This window comes from Cavia porcellus, unplaced genomic scaffold (genome assembly GCF_034190915.1).
Source record: "Cavia porcellus strain 051 isolate PalLab524CR breed Dunkin Hartley unplaced genomic scaffold, mCavPor4.1 scaffold_18, whole genome shotgun sequence".
Classification (NCBI taxonomy): domain Eukaryota; kingdom Metazoa; phylum Chordata; class Mammalia; order Rodentia; family Caviidae; genus Cavia; species Cavia porcellus.
The window spans coordinates 51,151,707-51,171,500 of NW_026947501.1; the positions used below are offsets into that span (position 1 = coordinate 51,151,707).

Here is a 19,794-nt window from a genome sequence, read left to right on the forward strand (position 1 = left end):
CCACAATATTGCAGCTCTAGAATTTGCTGGTGCCCCATCCTATGCCCAGCCTTCTCTGTCAGAGCTGCTCTTGCCTGGCTGTGGACTCGGCTATCCTGTCTGCCTGGCTTTGGGTTTGCTTGGCTGTTCTTCTAGGGCTCCACACCTGGGTGCTTTCCCACCCATCCCCGCCACCCCCATTCCCATTTCCTGTCCTTCTGTCCAAGACCACTCTGTGCACCCTACTCCATCTCCTGCCCACTCCAGGCTGGCTCCTCACTTCACAGGTCATGGGCTTCTGTTCTGTGGGTTGTATCCCTTGCTCAGAACCTGCAATACCAAGTCAAAGAGGTTTTTCTGTACCTCAGCACCATGCATTGCTTCGTTCTGGCAGCTTTATTGAGGCATAGTTTCTGTACCAATTACCCATTTCAAGCATGCAACTGAATGATAGTAGTAAATATAGTAAATGTTTGGGTTGTGCAACATCACAAAAATAGTTTTTGATTTAGAACATTTGTCACCCCACAAGGTCCCTTGAGCCCAGTATGTGTGCAAGAATGTATGAGTCTGCCCTATTTCCTGTCTGTGAATAGCCTGAGGGCACAGGTCATGTCTTTGGCTTCGTCTTTCTGTCTTCTGGTGGCCACCACCAGACTGCATCCATGAGAAACAGTCGCACGTCCACACTCTGATACGTGTCTTCTGGTTGAGCTGAAACACCACTCTCCCAGACTGTTGAGGCTTTGATTACAACAGGACCCTTCAAATCAGGTTTCTTTGGTCAATGTCTAAAACAGTTTGCCTGTAGGCAGTAAAGGTTGCCTGCCGCATACTTCAATGACTATGTTGGGTATTTTTCAGTGGTAAAATTACAAAATTTGCCTTCTCTTCTCAAAAGTTCTTTTTCAGTGCAAGTTTTCCTGTCCGATTTTACATCAGGAGTTTCTTTCATGTATGCATAATGTAAAAACTACATTTATACAACAGCTCTACTGGTGAGGGAGACCATTCATTTTCTTAATACTCAAAGTACACTTTGGACAACAATGGGAAAAATAAATATCCTGATGTCAAAGTGAGTAAAGGGTATGAAAAAGTATTTGGTAAGAAGTGAATATGTCTAATAAAATAGTATTCTGCACCAGTTGATAAACGATCGCACCTCCAGGCAGAGAGATGGTGGATGTAGTCTTTGAAAAGAAGTTATGCTTCCATGTTGTGCTGGGAAAGATGTTCAGTAAAAAAGAATATGTCACCAAAGAGTAGGACCTCATTAACAATGTATGTATAATCCCCATGTTATGATTCTCAGATAAAAACTGGATCAGTTCCCAGCGCTTAACACTGCTCTCTGTGGACATTATCCATAGGTGTTAGGATCCTAGGGTTTGCATCATCCTCCATTTATATTTTTTGCAATGCTTAACTTTTTAATAAGAAGCATGAATTATTTATATAAGAAAAATAACATGAAAATTTTTTCAATTAAATAGAAATGAAATCCTATACTTCCAGTCCCTCAGGAATCCCAAGGGGAATTAAGGACTTCATGTGTTCAGGAAGAGGGAACAACAAATTGACACATAACAGTTGTAATGGAGACAAAATAGAGAGCTGGGGTCGCTCTGGTCCCCATGGGGCTCCTCCAGAGTCCAGGATGCAGGTGCTCCAGACTTGGGATTCCCAGATCTCCCACTTTGGTGGGGAACTTGAATGTTTCCAGGACAAGCAACTCTTCATTTTAAGAGATGGCCAGTGTACTGACACGTGAGTGTTAATGGGGGTTATGATGTTATATTATTAAATCATGCTGGCTGGGCTGTGTTAGGTCACATTAGATAATGTTACATACGTGTGTGTGTGTGTGTGTGTGTGTGTGTGTGTGTGTGTGTGTGTGTGAGTGTGCTCTGTTCATCTCATTGCACCAGATCATGCCCCTTATGAGGACAGAGAGGCATGACTGAATCTCAGCACTGATGCCATGCTTAACACAAGGTACCCATGGGTTATTTGTGGACAGAAGAAACTGTTCTCAAGTTTAAAAAATCCATAGCCCTAACATACATCATCCAGCCCCTCTGATGTTGACACAGCAGCCAAACCCTGCTCATGCGCCTCTTTTGGGCTAAAATACCAAGCAGCCTCATCAGATCAACATCTGGTGAGCCTGATGAATAGTGATAGACCTGGTGTGTCCACAAGGATCTGTTTCTTGTTTACACAGTGGAACTTGCATTTCCTGAGAGCAGAAGCCACACCTGTTGTGTTCTGGCTGTCCAGAACCCAGAGCAGCATGGGCACAGAAGCACTTGGCTCCTCAGCTCTCTGCTACTCCCTTGGTATCAGTGCTTGTGGTCAAGCAGTTACTTCATAAAGGCCTCAAGCGTAGTGCTGCTGGCAATGTGGATACGTCAAAGAAAAGTCATTAGGTGCCTCCTTTAAGTAGAAAGAGGGAAGTTCTTAACATAAGGAAACAAAAATTCGTATGCTTTAGTTTCTAAGATCTATAGGAACAACAGATATACCCAAGAGATTAAGAAAGGAAAAGAAATCTGTACTGGCATTTCTGATGCACTTCTAACTGCAAAAGTTATGACCACTTTGAGTGAGAAGTATTTGGTTGCATGGGAAAGCATTGCATTGTGTAGGTATGAATAAAAATGCACACAATATTTACAGGGTTTGGTGCTGTCCTCTGGTTGGGGCACCCTCTAAGGATCTTGAACATAGCCCCTGAAGGTAGTGGACATTAGCCCTTGTTTCCAAAGGGGACTTAGTCAGCAAACAGGAAGGGAAGAGGAATAAATTTCTGCTGGACTGGCCAACCTTCCCTTGGGTCAACCAGAAGTCCCACCAGACCAAGTCCTTTTAACCTGACCCAGAGGCTTGGGTTTACTTGTGTCTGAGCTTGTGAATCTTGCTCTCCTTCCTACTTAGGCCCCCTGAGCTGACGGAGGCTCCCCTGCCACCTCCACTTCCGTCTTCATAACCTGCCCATTACATCCTTTGGTCGCAGGAGAAGATCCTGGGGCCAACACTCCCTACCGTCCTGGCTGTAGCCTCCATGTGAAGTCCGCAAGCATGAAGGTGACACTTCTAAACTCTTTAGAAATCCAGCTGGGCTTGAAGGAAAAGGATGGATCCAGCTCCTGCCTAACCGTCCCTTTAAAGAAAAATATCGCACCCCAAGATGCGGCTTCCTTCCCTCTGGAGCACGGGGCTCTAGTGGCAAAGAGATCTGGGGAAGCAAATTATTGTTTAATAAGCACACTTTTATTATGCCTTGTATTTGACTATGAATAATTAACCAGTTAAATATTAAATAATTAACTGAGTAAAATAGATTTTAAAAACCTCATAACTGTCTTCTGTATTTATCTTCTCCCATCACAAATCCCAGCCAGAAGCCGCTGATATAATTATAAAGATAGTATTATTACAGCAATAATTAGCATTTAGTGAGCACCTACTATGTACTAGACAGGCTAGCTACTTTACATTCTTAGTGCTGTTTAAGTAATCCTGCAACACGTGATTCTTAATACCACTGTACAGATAAGGAGGCTAATAATCAGAAAAACAAACTTGCCCAAAATGAGAGTGTTGGCTTATGGCCAGGTCAGTTTAAAATGAGGACTCTTCTGATCCATCATTCTATTTCCATGATTGACACAAGAGTGTTTTTCAAATTGTATTTCTGAATTGTCTTTGGAAAGGGGTTCAGGAGTGGGTTACATGGAAATCATGACCAAGAACATAATTGTCTTCCTCTTCCCTTCTAGCCACCTCACCCTCAGACCATCCTGTTAGTTCCAAGTAATGCCCTCTTTTCCTCTAGATGCAGAAGGAAGAGCAGTTTGATGGTGGCGAACCACAGTTTCAACATTAATTATGAATCAAGCATTGGTTCTACTCTATATGGCTACTGGGAAGCTCATTTCTGTGTGTTTACACTACCATTAAAAGCTATCATATGAATTGGGACAAGGTGACAGCGGCACAGTTAAAAACAGGATCTTTCTCATAAGCTGGTTGTGAAATTGGCTCACTTCATAAACACCTGGACATAGCATAATTTATTCAAAGTAACGACACAGCTGCTGGTCTCGGATTGAGGAGCTGAGGAATCCTCACAGTGCTCCTCAAAAGCTTTGTTCTTTAAATGTTAAATTGAAAATTGGAGCAGTGACTGCTTATTTGCCAGCTCCTAGCACTCTTGCAAACCTGCGCTCCTGGAAGAGCTAGAGCACAGGAGTGCAGTGGGCATGTGAGCTGCTGCAGGACTCTGTGAGGACCCTGGAGTCACCTGGATTTGACAAGAGCAGCTCAACTCCTGCAGCAGCGCACATCCAAGAAATGCTGCAAACTCTGAGAACTCAATATAAATTGTACTATGTAACTATGTAACATGGTAATGCTAGTTCTAAAACAGTCCCCAGAAGAAAGGATAGGAATTAAAATGTTTTTAAATGCAAGTAATAAAGTGAACACTGAAAGCCAGATGAATGTAAAATAGATTTTGGAACTGTATGGTTCTTACTGTTCCAAAAGGTTCCAAGTAAATGGAACAGATACCCACTTAACACAGGGACAAGAGAGTAGCAGGGGTCAGTCCCATCTCCTTGTCCCATAAGTAACATGGGAACCAGCAGAACCACTTCTATGACAAGAAATCCTCTAAAAAGTCCAAAATGGAGAGATCTAGCATAAACATAAAAATTTGAGGGTCAGGGTGAGGGTTGTGTCTTGACTTCCCTCTGTGTTCTCTCCTCTGCAAGTTCAGTGCCTCCAAGGACAGCTGTGAGAGGGAGATGGCTGGGGATTGATGTCCTTATGGTCAGCAGCACTTTGTGTAGTGTGATGGAGCTGACTCAAGGCCTCAGCTTTTTTAATAAGTGGACTCTAAGTTACCAGGCAGCAAGGATGATGTTCAGGGCGGAGGCATCCCCGGTGTTTCCGGTTTGAAGGCCTTTTGGACTTTGTCTTTGTTAAACCTGAACTGAATGCTGCTTCTCACACAGGGGCCATTAGTTTTTACCCCATTGTAGCCCGAGGACTGACCTCATGAGAGCAGGGGACAGCGATAAAGTGCAGACTCCTGCACTGCGGTGAATGACATGAGTCAGTGTCCCAGTATGAGGCCAGGAAGTTCAGGACAGCTGGCCCTTTGTGTGTGTGGGTTCTGTATCCACAGACTCAGCCAACTGGTGACTTAAAATACCCAGAAGAAAACTATCTGTCCTGAACATGTACAGACTTCTGGTTCTTGTCGTGATTTCCTAAACAGTAGGGTAACAACTGTTTGCATAGCATTTGCGTTGTATGAGGTGTGAGTCACCCAGAGGTGATTTAAAAGCACATGAGAAGATGCCTGTAACTTATTGCAAGAACTGTGCCATTTTGCATTCGGACCTTGAACATCCTGGGGTTTTGGTACCTGCTGGGGTCCTGGAACCAGCCCACTGGTGACCACCAAAGGATGACTGTGCGCCTCCTGGAAATGCCCTTTTTAGCCTCATTTTGGCCCAAATGGACCATATTCCTGGATTTTCCTGTATAAAAAAAATAAGACTTCACTATACTTTTTGACATATTTTTCCCATATTTTCAGTTGTTGGCTTATTTGTACCCATGTCCAAATCAATTGTAGTTTCGGTTTGTGGCATTTCAGCAGGCTAACTTTTAGCACTGAAAATCAGATTTAAAAAAAAAAAAAAAAAAAAGAAGTTCTTTTTTTTACCACCAACAGGTACTTTTTTCAAAAAGCTTCCCATAAGCATCATTTCTGTCCAAATAATGATTGCAATTATTTGTGTCCATTAGCCTATCAATCTGTGAAGTCTGAATCTAATGCTACGTCTCAATCCAAGCCCAGTAATCTTTGCCCCATTTATTCTGGGGAGTTAACCTCGACAAAGGTGGGGACAGCAGTAAATTTAATGCCAGGCACTGCATTCTATTTGTTATTTTTAAACATCAGTCCATCTGCCATAGAGCAGTAGAAGGATAATGATTTTAAACGTCTGTTTATCAAGAGGTCAACTCTGAGGTTTGGACCCAGACTTCTTTGTTCTGAGCAGTCCTCTCAGCCTTCATGTCTGACCTGGGTTCTGTATTCATGAGTGGATGGCAGGTCCTGCCCCACAAATGCCAAGGTGGGTTGGCACTCAGGATGTGCCCTTCAGTCCCATCTGAAAGGACCGATTGCTCCGGTCCTTCTCACAGCCTTGGTATAAGAAGCCCTTGGCCTCTGCCCCTTGCAATGCTCTTGTGAACTCCCAGCACTTAGGAGGATTTGTGGCATAATAGAAATTACCACATTCTGCTGGCGGTGGCACTTATCTGTTAGGAGTATCATAATACAAATACTATGTGTGAAAGAACTGAAAAGCTAAGTGATTATTCTGGTGTTGAAACTGAGAAGGAAAGCCTTCTGGTCTGGACCTGCCACCACCACACATACGCATGAACTTCAGTGTTTTACATTTTTATTCTCCAGTGGCAGAATTAATCCAGTGTCTGATTCAGAAGAGAATACATTTCTGAGTACTGAGAACTCTGGAGATAATGACAGGTGCTTACCAGCCCCGCAGAGACCATCACGCCTTTCATGCACACCTCTAAATTGGCTGAGAGTGGTGACGTGGTGGAGAGTGAGAAGTGATTTAATCTCTCTCCTTTCTGGCAACCTGTGCAGTTTTTAGGACAAATATGATGTATTGTTGCCGTCATCTTACAGGCTAGAAAAGAGAGCTCTGGAGAGGCTAAATAAGTTTCTATTATTTTACATATTGTGCCACACCCTAGGAGAATTCTAGAAGAGTTGTAAGACATGTCCCCTTCTCTTAAAGAGTTTGTAATCTAGTAAAAACTTTTAAAAAAATATTATCTGGTAGTGTAGTGCTATGGCTTATATCTAGATGTCCCCCCAAAGACTCACACACTCTTAGAGGGGGCTTTGGGCGTTAACTAGATCACGGGTATGTGATACTGGGTTAGCCCATTGGTGTATTTATTGCTGGGTGTGATGTTGGGAAGGGAAGCCTGGCAGAGAGAGGTGGGTCACTGTGGACATGGCCTGGAGGATACATATTTTCTTCATCCTCTTTTGTTCCTGCTTCCTGCTTGTCCTGCCATGGACTGTTTTCTTTTCTGTGATGCCCTTCTGCTATGCCACCCTCCTTGGGAGCCAGCAGATGGTGAACTGAAATCTCTACAAACTGATCTAAAATCAACTTCTCCTTTAAATTTTGAGTCCTAGGTATTTTGCTCTGGCAATGAGAAAGTAACCCAGATGTGTAGTACATGCAAAGGAAACTCATAACACCAATAATGTGCAAGTTGAGGGCTCAGGGCAGGCAGCACCAGACATTTTCACCAAGAGGCCAGAATGCAAAGGAATGGAGATGTGAGTAAAGTTGAAATAACATTTATTAAAAAAAAAAAAAAAAACTAAAAAGTGTAGAGGAAATAAACCCATTCGGTTGGGATAAGACTGTATAGAAATGCAAAAGGCAGAAACACTGCAGCATTCCCTGATAGCACCCTATGACACAGCATCTTGAATATCTGGAAGAGGAGACCTGGAAGATAAAGGAAAATTGAAGGCACTAGAAAATATTAGCTGTTTTTCTAGTTTTGTCTCTGAAAACTTACTGTGCTTTGCCGATCTTAACAGCTGTGCATTTTGAACTCTTTAAGATTAGACTTTAAAGATCAATTTCTGTTTCTTCTCTCCTTAAATAACAAAGATGACACCGGGTGAATGGATTCCCTAGGTCTCCTATCATTTGCCCTAAAACAGCCTGATGCTGGAGAAAGGGATTGTGCCAGGTGAGCGTGAGCATGTGAAAGTCCCCTCAGCACCAGGGTGTGGATCTCAGGGGACGCCCTCTTGCTGTGCAGTAGATATGAAGTTGCAGGCTGGTCCGAAGTTGCTAGCTGGTCTGTGTGCTGTGCGACCTCCTGAAAATTGGTATATGGAGGACAGAGAAAAGTTAGACAGTTAATGAAATGCAGTAGTCTATACCCTTCTCACTTAGCCATCTGCTCCTTCATATTGGGAGAAGAGTGTGTTTACTATAAAGAGACTTGACATTTAGAGCCTACCCAAAGGAGAACTCTCCTGGAAATATGTCCCTTGGCTACTTGTATACATGTGCAGGGAGGTGGGACAGGCGAGGCTGGATTAAGACAGATGTGTTGATTCTTAGCCCCAGCAGTCAGAGTACCTAAATGGCTGGGGAACCGAGACTCAACACTGAGGGCCTCCACTCTAGCAGGACAGAGGGTGACCTTATTCCTGAGGGCCAAGAACAACAGAGAGGAAAGGAAGATACATCAGACCCATGACATTGGAGTTAGCTAACTTTAGAGGAATTGGCTGTAGACATTGTTATCTGTCCTGCATGTGGTCCAGGAAATGGTTAAGGTGGCCCTCTGGAACTTCAGTAGTGTCTCCTCTGATCCACAATCCCAAGTATCCACAATTGACACAGTCCTAAATCATTAAATGGAACATTCCAGAAATAAGCAGCTCCTAAGTCTTAAGTTGCATGCTGTTCCATGTGGTGTGTCAGGATCTCCCTCGGTCTGTCCTTCAGTGAGCATACACACACTGAACACACCACTCTCCTGCTAGTCACCTAGGAGCTGCTGCAGTTACCGAGCTGACTGCCGTGGTGTCTCAGCACTTGATCACATAACCCTAATATGACTTCATAACGTCCCCAGAGGGCAAGAGCAATGATGCTAGCTATTTAGATGTATCACAGAGAATGACTGTGGGTTTGATCTCCAGTATCACCAAAAAAGAAAAAAAAAAGAGATTTGAGAAAAAACATTCTAGCTGTATCTTATTTCTGGTGATTACTTAAAATATAAGCAAAGGCAAAATGTATCATTCTTGCTAAAATTTCCCTTAGTTTGCCTCACACTGACAGAAGAACAGAGATGAGGGTTTCAGGAAGAAATCGGCATTCATGGGTCTATGAACCTGGCTTTTGGAAGGTCTTTTATCAGAGCGGGTTCTGTTGAGGTTTTGGAACACGAAGGTGGATGGGAGTTTGTGGGTACCCACTCAGCATTCTTTAACTATATCCACGCCCAATAGTCTATGGACTCCTAGTTTGCAACAAAATAGTTTTACAGTTTGTGAGCATATTCATTTTATTGCTGTATGTTTATAGTACATAATAGAGGTGTAAATTTTGAGAAACTAGTACCTGACTACATATTTTGATCATGTCCTATCCCTTTAACCCTCTCTCCTTCCTCCCGCCTCCTCTCCCTCCCCTTCCTCCCCTAGCCTGCCTTCTCGTTTCCTACTGTCTCTCCTTCACCGTACTCTCCTGTTAACTTGTGTTTTAGGGTTCTAATATGAAAGAAATAATCTGTAACTTCCTGTTACTTCACTTAGCATTTTAGTCTCAAGTTCTATCCATTTTCCTGCAAGTAACATGATTTCATTGTCTTTGTGGCTAAATAATATTCCATTTTGTATACATACCACATTTTCTTTATCCATTCATCTGTGGATGGCCACCTAAGCTGTTCCCAGGGCTTCACTACTATGAGTTGGGGGTATGTGTGCATTACTGTCATATGATGTTCCTTAATTTTTCAGGGAATATACTCTGGAGAGGTGTAGCTGGATCAAACAGAATTTCTTTCTTTTTTTTTTCTTTCTTTCTTTCTTTCTTTCTTTCTTTCTTTCTTCCTTCCTTCCTTCCTTCCTTCCTTCCTTCCTTCCTTCCGTCCTTCCTTTCTTTCTTTCTTTCTGTTTTGAGAAATTGCCATACTGATTTCTACAGTAATTGTACTAGTTTACATTCCCACCAACAACGTAGAAGGGTTCCTGCTTTCCCCACATCCTTGCCAGCATTTGTTGTTTTAGTGTTTTTGGTCATAGCCATTCTTGACTGGTATAAGATGGAATCTCAGAGTTGTTTTGACTAAAGACTAAAGATGTTGAATATTTTTTTGTGCACTTACAGGCCATTTGTGCTTCTTCTGAGAAGTGTCCATTCATTTCATTTATGTGTTTTTTGACTGAGTCATTCTTTGAGGCCTAATTTATTTTTTTGCTCTGAGTTCTTCATATAATTTTAATATTAGTCTTCTCTTAGCAGAATGGCTGGCACAATTTCTCCTGTTCCATAGGTTTTTTCACTCAGTTGACTCTTCTTTTGCTATACAAAAACTCTAATTCGTTGTGATACCATGTGGTGATTCTTGATATTATTTCCTATGTGGTTGGAGTTCTGTTTAGGGAGTTCTTGCTTTGGGTGTGCCTTTCAGTGTTTCCTGTATGTTGTCTGCAATAGTTTTAATTGACAAGTCAGAAAGGAAGGAAGGAAGGGAGGAAAAGGAGAGAGAAAAAGAGAGAGAAGAAAAAAGGAGCCATGCTGTCAAAACAGCAAGCATAAATGATCCTTTGAAAATTCTGGCTATTATACAAAATAGAGGAAGAAAGAATAGGCAGAGGGGGGATAGAAAAAGAAGGGCCAGAGGCCTTGACTGTCGGTATTACCAGAAGAAGCTGATGGACAGGAAAAGACCAAAGTTGAAAACAAACCCTCGGAATGTTGATGGAATAAATCCCAGGGCAAAGGAGCAGGCAAGACAGGAGATACCTGGGACTTTAGTCTGGCTGGAGGGAAGGAAGGGGTTGGCCGTAAAGGCCATGAAGATCAACAAATTTGTCCTTGAAGAACACTGAGATCCAAAAGCCCCAGTGTTTTCAGTGACTTTAGAGGAAAGGTCACCTGATGTGAGGAGGGACGAACACAAGGGAGTCTCAAGGAGAGTCCCGAAACACAGGAATAGTGTCTGAAGAATTTCCAAGATATGACACACTGGAAGCAAGTGCCCAGCCTCAGGGAACCTGTGGCACTCACGCTGCAGTGGGCATGCAGAGCCCTGTCTTTAGGCACTGAGCCAGGTCACCCCACAGCGGAGCGTCAGACATCCAGATTTAATTGCAGTGTTTGGGTGGCAGTTTGGGTGATTGGTCTCTAAAAATTTAGCCAGCATTATCCTACACCTGGAGGGTCCAAACTCAGAAAAACTGGGCTTTGATGGTGACACCTTCACCATCAGGCACAGGTATCTTTTCCTCAGCAGCCTGAGCCTAAGATCTCAGAAGCCAGAATAAGAGCCTGCTCCCAAACTGGAGATTTTAAGGGGATTTATCGTGGGCTTTAGAGTGGATGCCACCATGGAGGAGCTCTTGGTGAGCCAGCTAAGACGTCCGTTAGGTAGTTAGTGCTGGGCACTAGACTTCGGGACAGTTTAGTGTGCTTGTGTTCTGGCAGAAAGAAACGGGTCAGAGACACATGGAAAGAGGCCACTCAGACTAGACTGGGAAGAACCAGGATTCTAATTCTTCACTACTGAAGTCCAAAGATCTGAGTTAGTCAGGACTGTGGGGCTGGCATGCACTATATGTATGTTTTATTGAACTTTCCATTTCTTTATTCCTGAGTACTTGGAGGACACACAGAAATAGTAGTTCATTGTATGGGGATTTTTCTAACAGCTCATACACAAAATGAGAGTCTGTATATGGCATGCTGATACACAGATACAATCATAAAATAATTTGTGCAAAGTTAATATGGACAGACTGGGATTGTAAGTCCAATGCTTAATCATGAGTAGTTAGTTTGTATTTATCAAGTTTAGACCCTACAGACTACATAGTCTAAATTGTGTAAGCCAAAGAATAATTGCAAAGGAAGCTTCTGAGTGGCTGATGACGAATGTGATGGCCTTTGGGACATATCAAACAGTCCCCATGGGTAGGGGGATAAAAATCAGTTCAGGTGTCTATAACTGATTAACTTTCTCTGCCAACACAAGGCCACTTACAGCACATATACCTAGCCAGTAGTTTAAATGAAAAAGAAAAACCAGAACCCTTATGGTGGAGAGAAAAGAAACAGTGCAAAAATGCAGCCAAGCATTAGGAAGGACAAGGTCTGGAGCTGAAGAAAACTCATGCTGTCTTCAAAGCTTTCTGGGTAGCAAAGGTCTCGGTAAAATCCGGTCGATTCCTGACCAACATGGCACACTCTCCTGAGAATGAGAGGACCTCAACTCCCTGCACAAAGCCAGATTCTAGTCTGAACACAAATGTGGCACCTGTGCTTAACAAGTCCCCTAGAGAGGGACTGGTGGATGCTTGAGGGCCAAGTGGTGGAGGAGAGAGGGGCCCAGAGAGTCCCTGGATTGTCTTCGCACTCCATGGAAACCCTCAGTGACTGCGTCTTTCTGTGGGTTCTGTCCCACCTGAGGCTCTGGGGAGGAGAATTACCAAGGAAAGCAAGCACAAAAACATCCTTTCATTGCCAGGTGAAATCCCTTTTCAACATCCCACCACCTACCAGACAGTGTGAAGATGGTGCTCTGTGAGAGAGAGGACACATCATTTGTGTTAAAATGAACCAACTACTGTTTCTGTGCTTGCCTCCGTGTTAAGTGCAAGCCAGCCCCAAAACAGGTTCAAGGACCTGTATGTAAACTCCACGTTGAATTCCTGGTCATCGGAAGTCGATTTAATCCCGTCATCGGTTGTGGATGGCAACTCTTCTTTCAGCAGGTGAAATCGAAGGAAAACATTAGAAGTAACTATTATACCCTTTCCTCTTCCTCTCACAGCTCAGTGGCGGTGTATGCCAAAAAGCATCAGACAGATTATTGCATGTGTAACTCAAGTCGTACTTCAATACTGGCTTGTAAAAATCGACGTCATTCTCTCCTTTTTTCCTCATATACACGGCATTGCTTTGAAGGCCAAAGTGACATGTTGAACTTACTGGGAACTCACTGTTTATCTACAAGACCATATATAAGTCCTCAGGAAAGGTCCCCAAAATTAAAAGTGCCCCATACATTCCCTCAGAGACTCCTGTGAATTCTCTGGAATCCAGTCCAAGCCTCCTTTGTACAGCACTTTGCACAGAGCTTCTACTAGTCCTTGACTCAAAGGCTTGAGTGGAGTAAAGAGGACAGTCTTTTCTCATTCAGCTATAAAATGAGCCTGGCAATAGCCATGCAATCAAGAATAGGTCAAAGTCAAGTTAAGAAAACAAACCATAAAGGTGGACTTCGCATTTATTCCTTATCCGTGCCTGTCCTTTCCACACCTCATCTAAGCATGCGTGCGTGGCCACCCTAACACCCCACCGACTGAGTCTTCTCTGTATCACAGTATTGTTTGTTTTTGTCTCCCCCCTCCCAACCTCCAGGAGATGACCTGGCTCCCACCACTTTCTGCTATTCAAGCACCAGGCAAAGTGGAATCAAGCAAATTTCCATTTCCCAATAAGGTGAGATCCAGAGGGAAGGCGCTGTCCTCATGCAGGCTTCTGCAGGGGTTGGTGGGCTCACACTACACTGTCTTTTGCTGTGTAAATATCCCTACCAGAGTCACCTAATCTGCTCCTCAAAGATTTGCAAGCTTGTGTTTAAAATTATGCGTTGAAAGAGGAGAATCGGGCTTGGCATCTCGAGGAGCAGCAGGCTTGCATCTCACTTACCTTCATTTCCACATTCTGCAAAATGTGACACTCATTGTAATTGTCTTTATCCAAAACATTTGTGAGTTTGAAATCCATCTTACAATCATTTTATACACTCAACAGAATCATGTGCCGTTTTCTTTCTGAAAAGCTGTTATTAAATTAATGATGTGCATTACAGCGAATGTCTTAGAATTTAAGACATGTGCTATTCAGTTTCTCTTAGATATCCTTTTAAAGCTTAAAATGTTTTCCAAAACTTAAAAAAAGATTTCTATATTTCTAAAGAAAGGCACAGAAAAAGATCAGCCACAGAACACATTTAAATAATATACAAGTTTAATAGGCATTTATTTTAAATATCTTTAACTGTATGACTGATCTGTAACTTACATATTTATTATCAAAGATCAAATTGTGCAAATGGAAAAAAAATCCCTAATGTTTCGATCCATAATTTCCCCCCATCGAGGTTATTTGCAAGAGTTTGGTGTGAAACATTTCAGTCATTTTCCTTATGTATCACAGATCCCTATGTTTATGTACATTTTTTTCAGTTCTTAAATTGTGTGGTACTAAGAGTATTTTTCCAAGAGTTGCATTTTTCCCAGATCACCATGATATGTAAACAACATTGCTAAATGTCAATATCACAACCTTCTATACTGAATTATTGAAATAAGTATTCATACTATAATCACAATGGTAAATTCCATTCTAAGAGTTGATTTTTAATTCCCTGAACAAAGGGTATTTGAAGATCATTTCCTGTGAATCTATGGAGATTTTCTTCATCCCTCTGAAGAGCAGCAAAATGTATATATGGATTTGCCATAATTTATTTTACCAAGCTCCTTGCTGTGAATGTAGAGGTTGTCACTGGTCATTACCAACACCGTCACCACCACCGCTTTTTGTAAAGTCTCCTTTGTGCGTCTACTATGGACTGTCCCCAGTAAGGACAAATACAACAGGAATTATGGCCCTGGACCTGTCAGGGACCACATTTACTCTTGGCTGTGTTTCAAGAGTCCTTTTTATATATCTTAGCCAGTGATTCATATTATCTGGTGTTTTATCGCTCTGTCTGTATGATGGATGAAAAGTTGATATCTCATTGTTGTAATTTGCATTTCCCCAATTACCTCTAAGCTCAGCCGGCGACTGTTTTTTCCTTTGCAAATTGCCCATTCATATCCGTTGCCACTTCATAAAAATGATTTGTAGGAACTTCTTATATCTTATTCATTTGTCTGGTATATATAATGTACCATTTTTGTAACCTTATTTATGTGCCTTTTATGCTATAAAAGTATTTAATTTTAATGTCAAAACAAAAAGATATGCCCTGCTCTAACATTCTAACAATGGTCTCTCCGATTCTTTTCCAGTTTTTAGGGTGGTTTTTTTCCTTTTAATATGTCGTGTGTGTGGAGTGTATGACATGGGATTCTAGTTTTAGGCTTTTCAATTAGTAAATTGTAATAAACTATCAGTGTATCCATCATTGCCTCACTCTAGTTTCAAGTGTCTCCAGTGGCACCGAAGCACATGAATTTGTTTCAGAACTCCCTGTTCTGTTTTTTTCAGTATGTCTACTTCTTTCCCAATAAGTGTTTAGGTCGGAAGTTAGTGAACATTATTAATAAAATACCATATAACACAGTTTAGGCTTTGTAGACATAACTAATGAAAGAGTGTAGACAAATTTAGCTGAATAGTTTCTGTATATGCATTTCCAGTGGCATCTTGGCACACTTAGAATAGCATGAAGAATCTTTATAATCTTTGCACATAGTCTGACCAAAGTAATGGCTGATTCCCAGTCCACTCTTTTTTATCATATATACATATCCATCGTTTAAGTTTTAGCATAATTAGTTACATATCAAAGCATATTTTGTTATAACTTTTCCAAAGTATATTTTGTTCATTTCAAATAACTACCTAAGCATAAGCAGCAGCTTAACTCCTGAGGTGAGACTGAGATTTTAATCATTAGTGCAAAATTTTCATTTTATAGCTTTAGTGGGGTATAACGGACAAATGAAAATTGTGTCTATTTAAGGTGAGTACACGTTTTGTGTCTGTGTATTTGTGTAATAATCATCACAATCAGGCTCATGTAATTCCTGTTTTTTTCTTTTTTTATAACAAGAAACTACCCTCTCTGCAAATTTCTAAAGATCTGCCCTCTTAGCAAATTTCAAATATGCAGTACAACAATAATTACCTACAGTCGTATTTCTGATGTGTCAGGCTGCATATCATTCAGATATATTATTTTTCATATGGCATCTGTATCAGTGACCTTTTGCCTAGTGAAATAAGCCAGAAACAGAAACCCACATCCCACCTGATCTTACTGAGGATATGTAGAATCCCAGTCAAACTCACCGAAGCAGAGGATACAGTGCTGTCTGCCAGGGGCTGAAGAGAGGGCTTAGTGGACAAAGATCAAAGAGTAGAAAGTTTTGCTTTTGCACGGTAATATCTGGAGATCTAATGTACAGAAACTCAAATATATGCTGTTTTCTGTTTGTCTCTTCTTTGTAAGAGAGAAACTTTTTTGTCTGTCGTATAGCCTGAGTAACTACTTCGAAAAAAATGACTATGTGTTGACCATTGTTATTCCCTTGTTTTGTTATGAAATTTCATTTTTTGTTCATAAAATAAAATTACTTAAAAAGAAAAGAAACCAACTATAGCTTAAAAAATTCAACGTTTAAGAAAGAAGCATCTTATCACTCAGATACATTATTACCTATCCTGAAGGACAAAGAATCGAAATATAAATGGAAAAAAATGTGTGTTATTTAGGGCTACTTAGGAGTCACATGAACTGTTTCACTCTAGATTTGGGAGGGGGGAGGCCTGGCCCAAGGGGGGTGGAGAAAAGTGATTTCACAAAGTATAGGAACATTACATGATTTAAATAATGCCTTTTTTTAAAAAAAGCTTACTGTAAGTACTGGTCCTTCGTCTTACACAAGTGAAGCGCCTTAATTTCCCATTTCCATTGGATTGAATTCCCGCACATGGAGTGATTTGAGAACTACAGAACTGCGTTAGCCCTCTGGAGCTGGAGGCTGGAGAGCGTTGCCCAGCTTCCGAAGGCTGCCACCTGCCTGGGGGCTCGCCTTGCTCTGACCCCTGCTGCCCTCGTCTCCCCTTCTATGGCTCTTTTGCCTTCTCCTTTCCCTCGTTAAGGACCCCAGGATTAGGCTGGGATTACTGGGGCAAAACCCAACTTCAAAATCTTTAACTTAATTCCATCTACAAAACCTCTTTCTCTATGTGAAGTAACATATTTGCAGATTCTGGGAATTAGGGTCCAGACATCTTTGGGGTACCATTACCTGCCCATTACAAAAACATGCTAATTTTGATATTGAGCGCACCTCTCTGGTATGTATCTATGTATTTTTTGGCAGTGTGGAGGATCGAACCCATGCGCCTTTGTGGTAGGCAAGTGCTGTTGCCCTGAGCCACACCGCAGTCCTCCAGTACCTCTTTTATCCTTTATCTCAACAAATTAGCATTCTGAAACCTGGGGACTTGGTCATTCATTAGACTATTAATGTTTGAGAGCATTATTATTGCTAATGTGTTGGACTAGAATTGTTTAAGGAATTTGAGGAGCAAAATCTCCAAAATGACTAATAATCGATGGAATTAAGACCTTAGTAAGATTAAGGGGGCCATTTGATCTTATAAAGGAAAGTCGATTTTACTGTGCAATCTGAGTTGCCAGTGCCACTAACAATTGGCTAAATACTTCTGAGACTTTTCTCATTTTGGCCAAGTATGGAAGGACATAATATATAGTAAAGTCAATTGATAATGAACTTGGCTGGGTTTTTTCCCCTTGTTCTCTCAGGACTTGAGTTGGAGTCACAATTCCCTGGACAAACACTACCAGGCATTTCTGTCTCATTCTTCAAATCTCAGAAGTAATTGAATTTGGTAAAGCAAAGAATGCGTGTCTCCTTGAAATTGGTTGCCATTATCAGATATTTCAACCAAGAGAGAAGAAAATGAATTTGCTTTGCCCTTTTCCCTTTCATTTTGCTGCAGTCTCATAAGTTTTGAAATGCAAATAAAGAATTCAGAAGTGTAGAATGTTTTCCTTTCCCAAGAAGCAGGCATCTCCACCCTCGGTGGGATTTCATCTGTGGTCGTGGGTGCTGAGGCCGGTGCTTAAGACCTGGACAAAACTCTTCTGATTGATTTCTAAAGCCATATATAGAACAACTCTAGCATAATTACAGAAATGAAGATCCTCCTGCCTGCTCTGTGTGCACAGAATGCAAATGAAAGCCAACAAAGTGTGAGGGGAAATGCCTTGAAGTTGGAGAGTTTGTCTTCTATGTCTCCCTCCTTGGGTTGCTAGCGTGCTTCCAACAAAACGTGTGCTCAGGCTTTCGTGTTTGGCGTTCCCTCAAGATATCCATTTAAATCAGTTATAAATTGTTATAAATTACATTACTTCGACTGAGTGGAGCTCTGTAGACTAGGAACGAGAAGAGAGTGGCTAACAAGAGTAACAGAGACCTGGCCAAATCAGAGAGTTATGTTCCCTGTAGTGATTAACTTTACATGGGGGACTAAACATATAAGTGAACATTTTTATTTCTTACCTTTTGTAATTCTGATGTTGGAATGATAGATAAGCAAGTAGAGAGGTGTAACTGGAATGCTTTCTTTTTTGTATTGTACTGGGAAATGAACCCAGTGTCTTTGAATTAGACTATATCCACAGTCTTTTTTTTTTTTTTTTTTTTTTTTTTAATTTTGAGATTGAGTCACACAACATTGTTAAATGGCCCAGGCTGGACTGGAACTTGCAGTTTTGCTGTCTTGGCCTCCCAGAGTGATGGTATTACACATGTGTGCTATCATGCCTGGCTCCAAAGAATCATTTTTAAGAAATGCACTCACAGGGTAAATGCTGTTTGCCATCAAAAAGATGACTGAAGACCTGGTGTATTTCATCAATTTAAGGCACTTTTTTTTCACATTTTAAAGTCTCAAAACTTAAGGTTTGTGTTACAGTTGACAGCATCTTCCAATGAATTGGTAGAAGTTTTCTTCCATGGGAGTACTTGGAATGACAACACCTCATACACTTAACGTAGGATGTCCTGTGCCCCTTGACAAGATAGGGTAGGTGTCTATTACAGTGCCTCCTGGAAGGGCTGTTGTGAATACCAGTGTGCCTGGTGGTTTCTGTCTTCAGCAAAGTGATTCATTTCCCTGCTAAACACCACATGTAAAGAAGTTTTAGGATTCCCACATGCCAAAGTATAGTTTAGGTGTTGGGACTCCAGTACTTAAGGATGGCAGAAAGTGTAGACATTTTTCTAAGTCACTGGGACTGGCTTTCCCTTTTGGGCACTTGACCTTCAGAATGACACACACTTGAGAGATGATCCTGACAAACCAAAAGGCATCAAAATAACCTTGGAAATGCAATGACAGGTAACTTCTTTTCTCTACTGATGTTCTGAGTTTTCTTGCATGAGTAGGTACCAATTGCAGAGCCAAGCTGGTACCAATGTAGTCATAAGAATAGCATTCTCATCCTGGTGCCTGTTACCCAGTGGTATCCTTCACACGTGTTAGCCTATTTGTATTTCACTGAAGCTCTTTCATTCAAACCCGGATCACCATTGAGAAGATGCTGAGTGAGATGGGAGCAGGTATGACACAGTGCATCAAAAGCCCAGGAATATGTCAAAGAGCATGTTTCCTGGCAGCTTACTTGTTCAGAAGGAAGAAGGGAATTTTCTAAGCAAAAACAGAAAGCAGCCAGGACCTGGATTCCAAGGAGAGCCTACATCTCCATGTAGGCTCTGGCCTTGAACTGTGTTCACATCGCCTCTGCTCCTCACTTCCTGGACTCCCTTCCCTAGCCTCATTTGAAGAATCTTGCAGATTGAAACATACAGAGAAGGTCAGCTGCTCCCCCAGACTCTACTCATGGAAGACAGAAGCCAGGGAAAGGTTGTCTTTGAGACAGAAGCTACAGGAATGTAGATATCTGGGTCAGGTGGCAGGAGGCACAAAAATGGAAAGAACTTCCTTGTCTGGCCCTGTGGTCAAAGGAGCATCTGTATCCTGCCCTCTGCTGTGACCCCAGGGGGCGCTGGTTCTGTGAGGGTAACAGACTGCAATTCTGTAGGGCTGTGAGCTGAGCTGGAAGGAGTGCAGACACAGAGTGGAGACGGTGCCCTGTGGTCCTCAGACGCAGAGTGGAGATGGTGCCCTGTGGTCCTCAGACGCAGAA

General features: G+C 41.9%; 1 protein-coding gene across 12 annotated transcripts in view; it reads left to right on the top strand.

Annotated features, from left to right (window-relative positions):
* Positions 1 to 19,794, top strand: part of Aff3 (ALF transcription elongation factor 3) — a 502,385-nt gene that overhangs the window by 320,102 nt on the left and 162,489 nt on the right. For 11 of the 12 annotated variants that reach the window (XM_063229843.1, XM_063229847.1, XM_063229844.1 and 8 more), the window contains one exon: positions 13,233 to 13,313. The exons of the other annotated variant lie outside the window; for it this stretch is intronic. In XM_063229843.1, the coding sequence (XP_063085913.1) occupies positions 13,233 to 13,313 (81 nt within the window). The remainder of the gene's footprint in view (positions 1 to 13,232; positions 13,314 to 19,794) is intronic. 12 annotated transcript variants of the gene reach the window in all.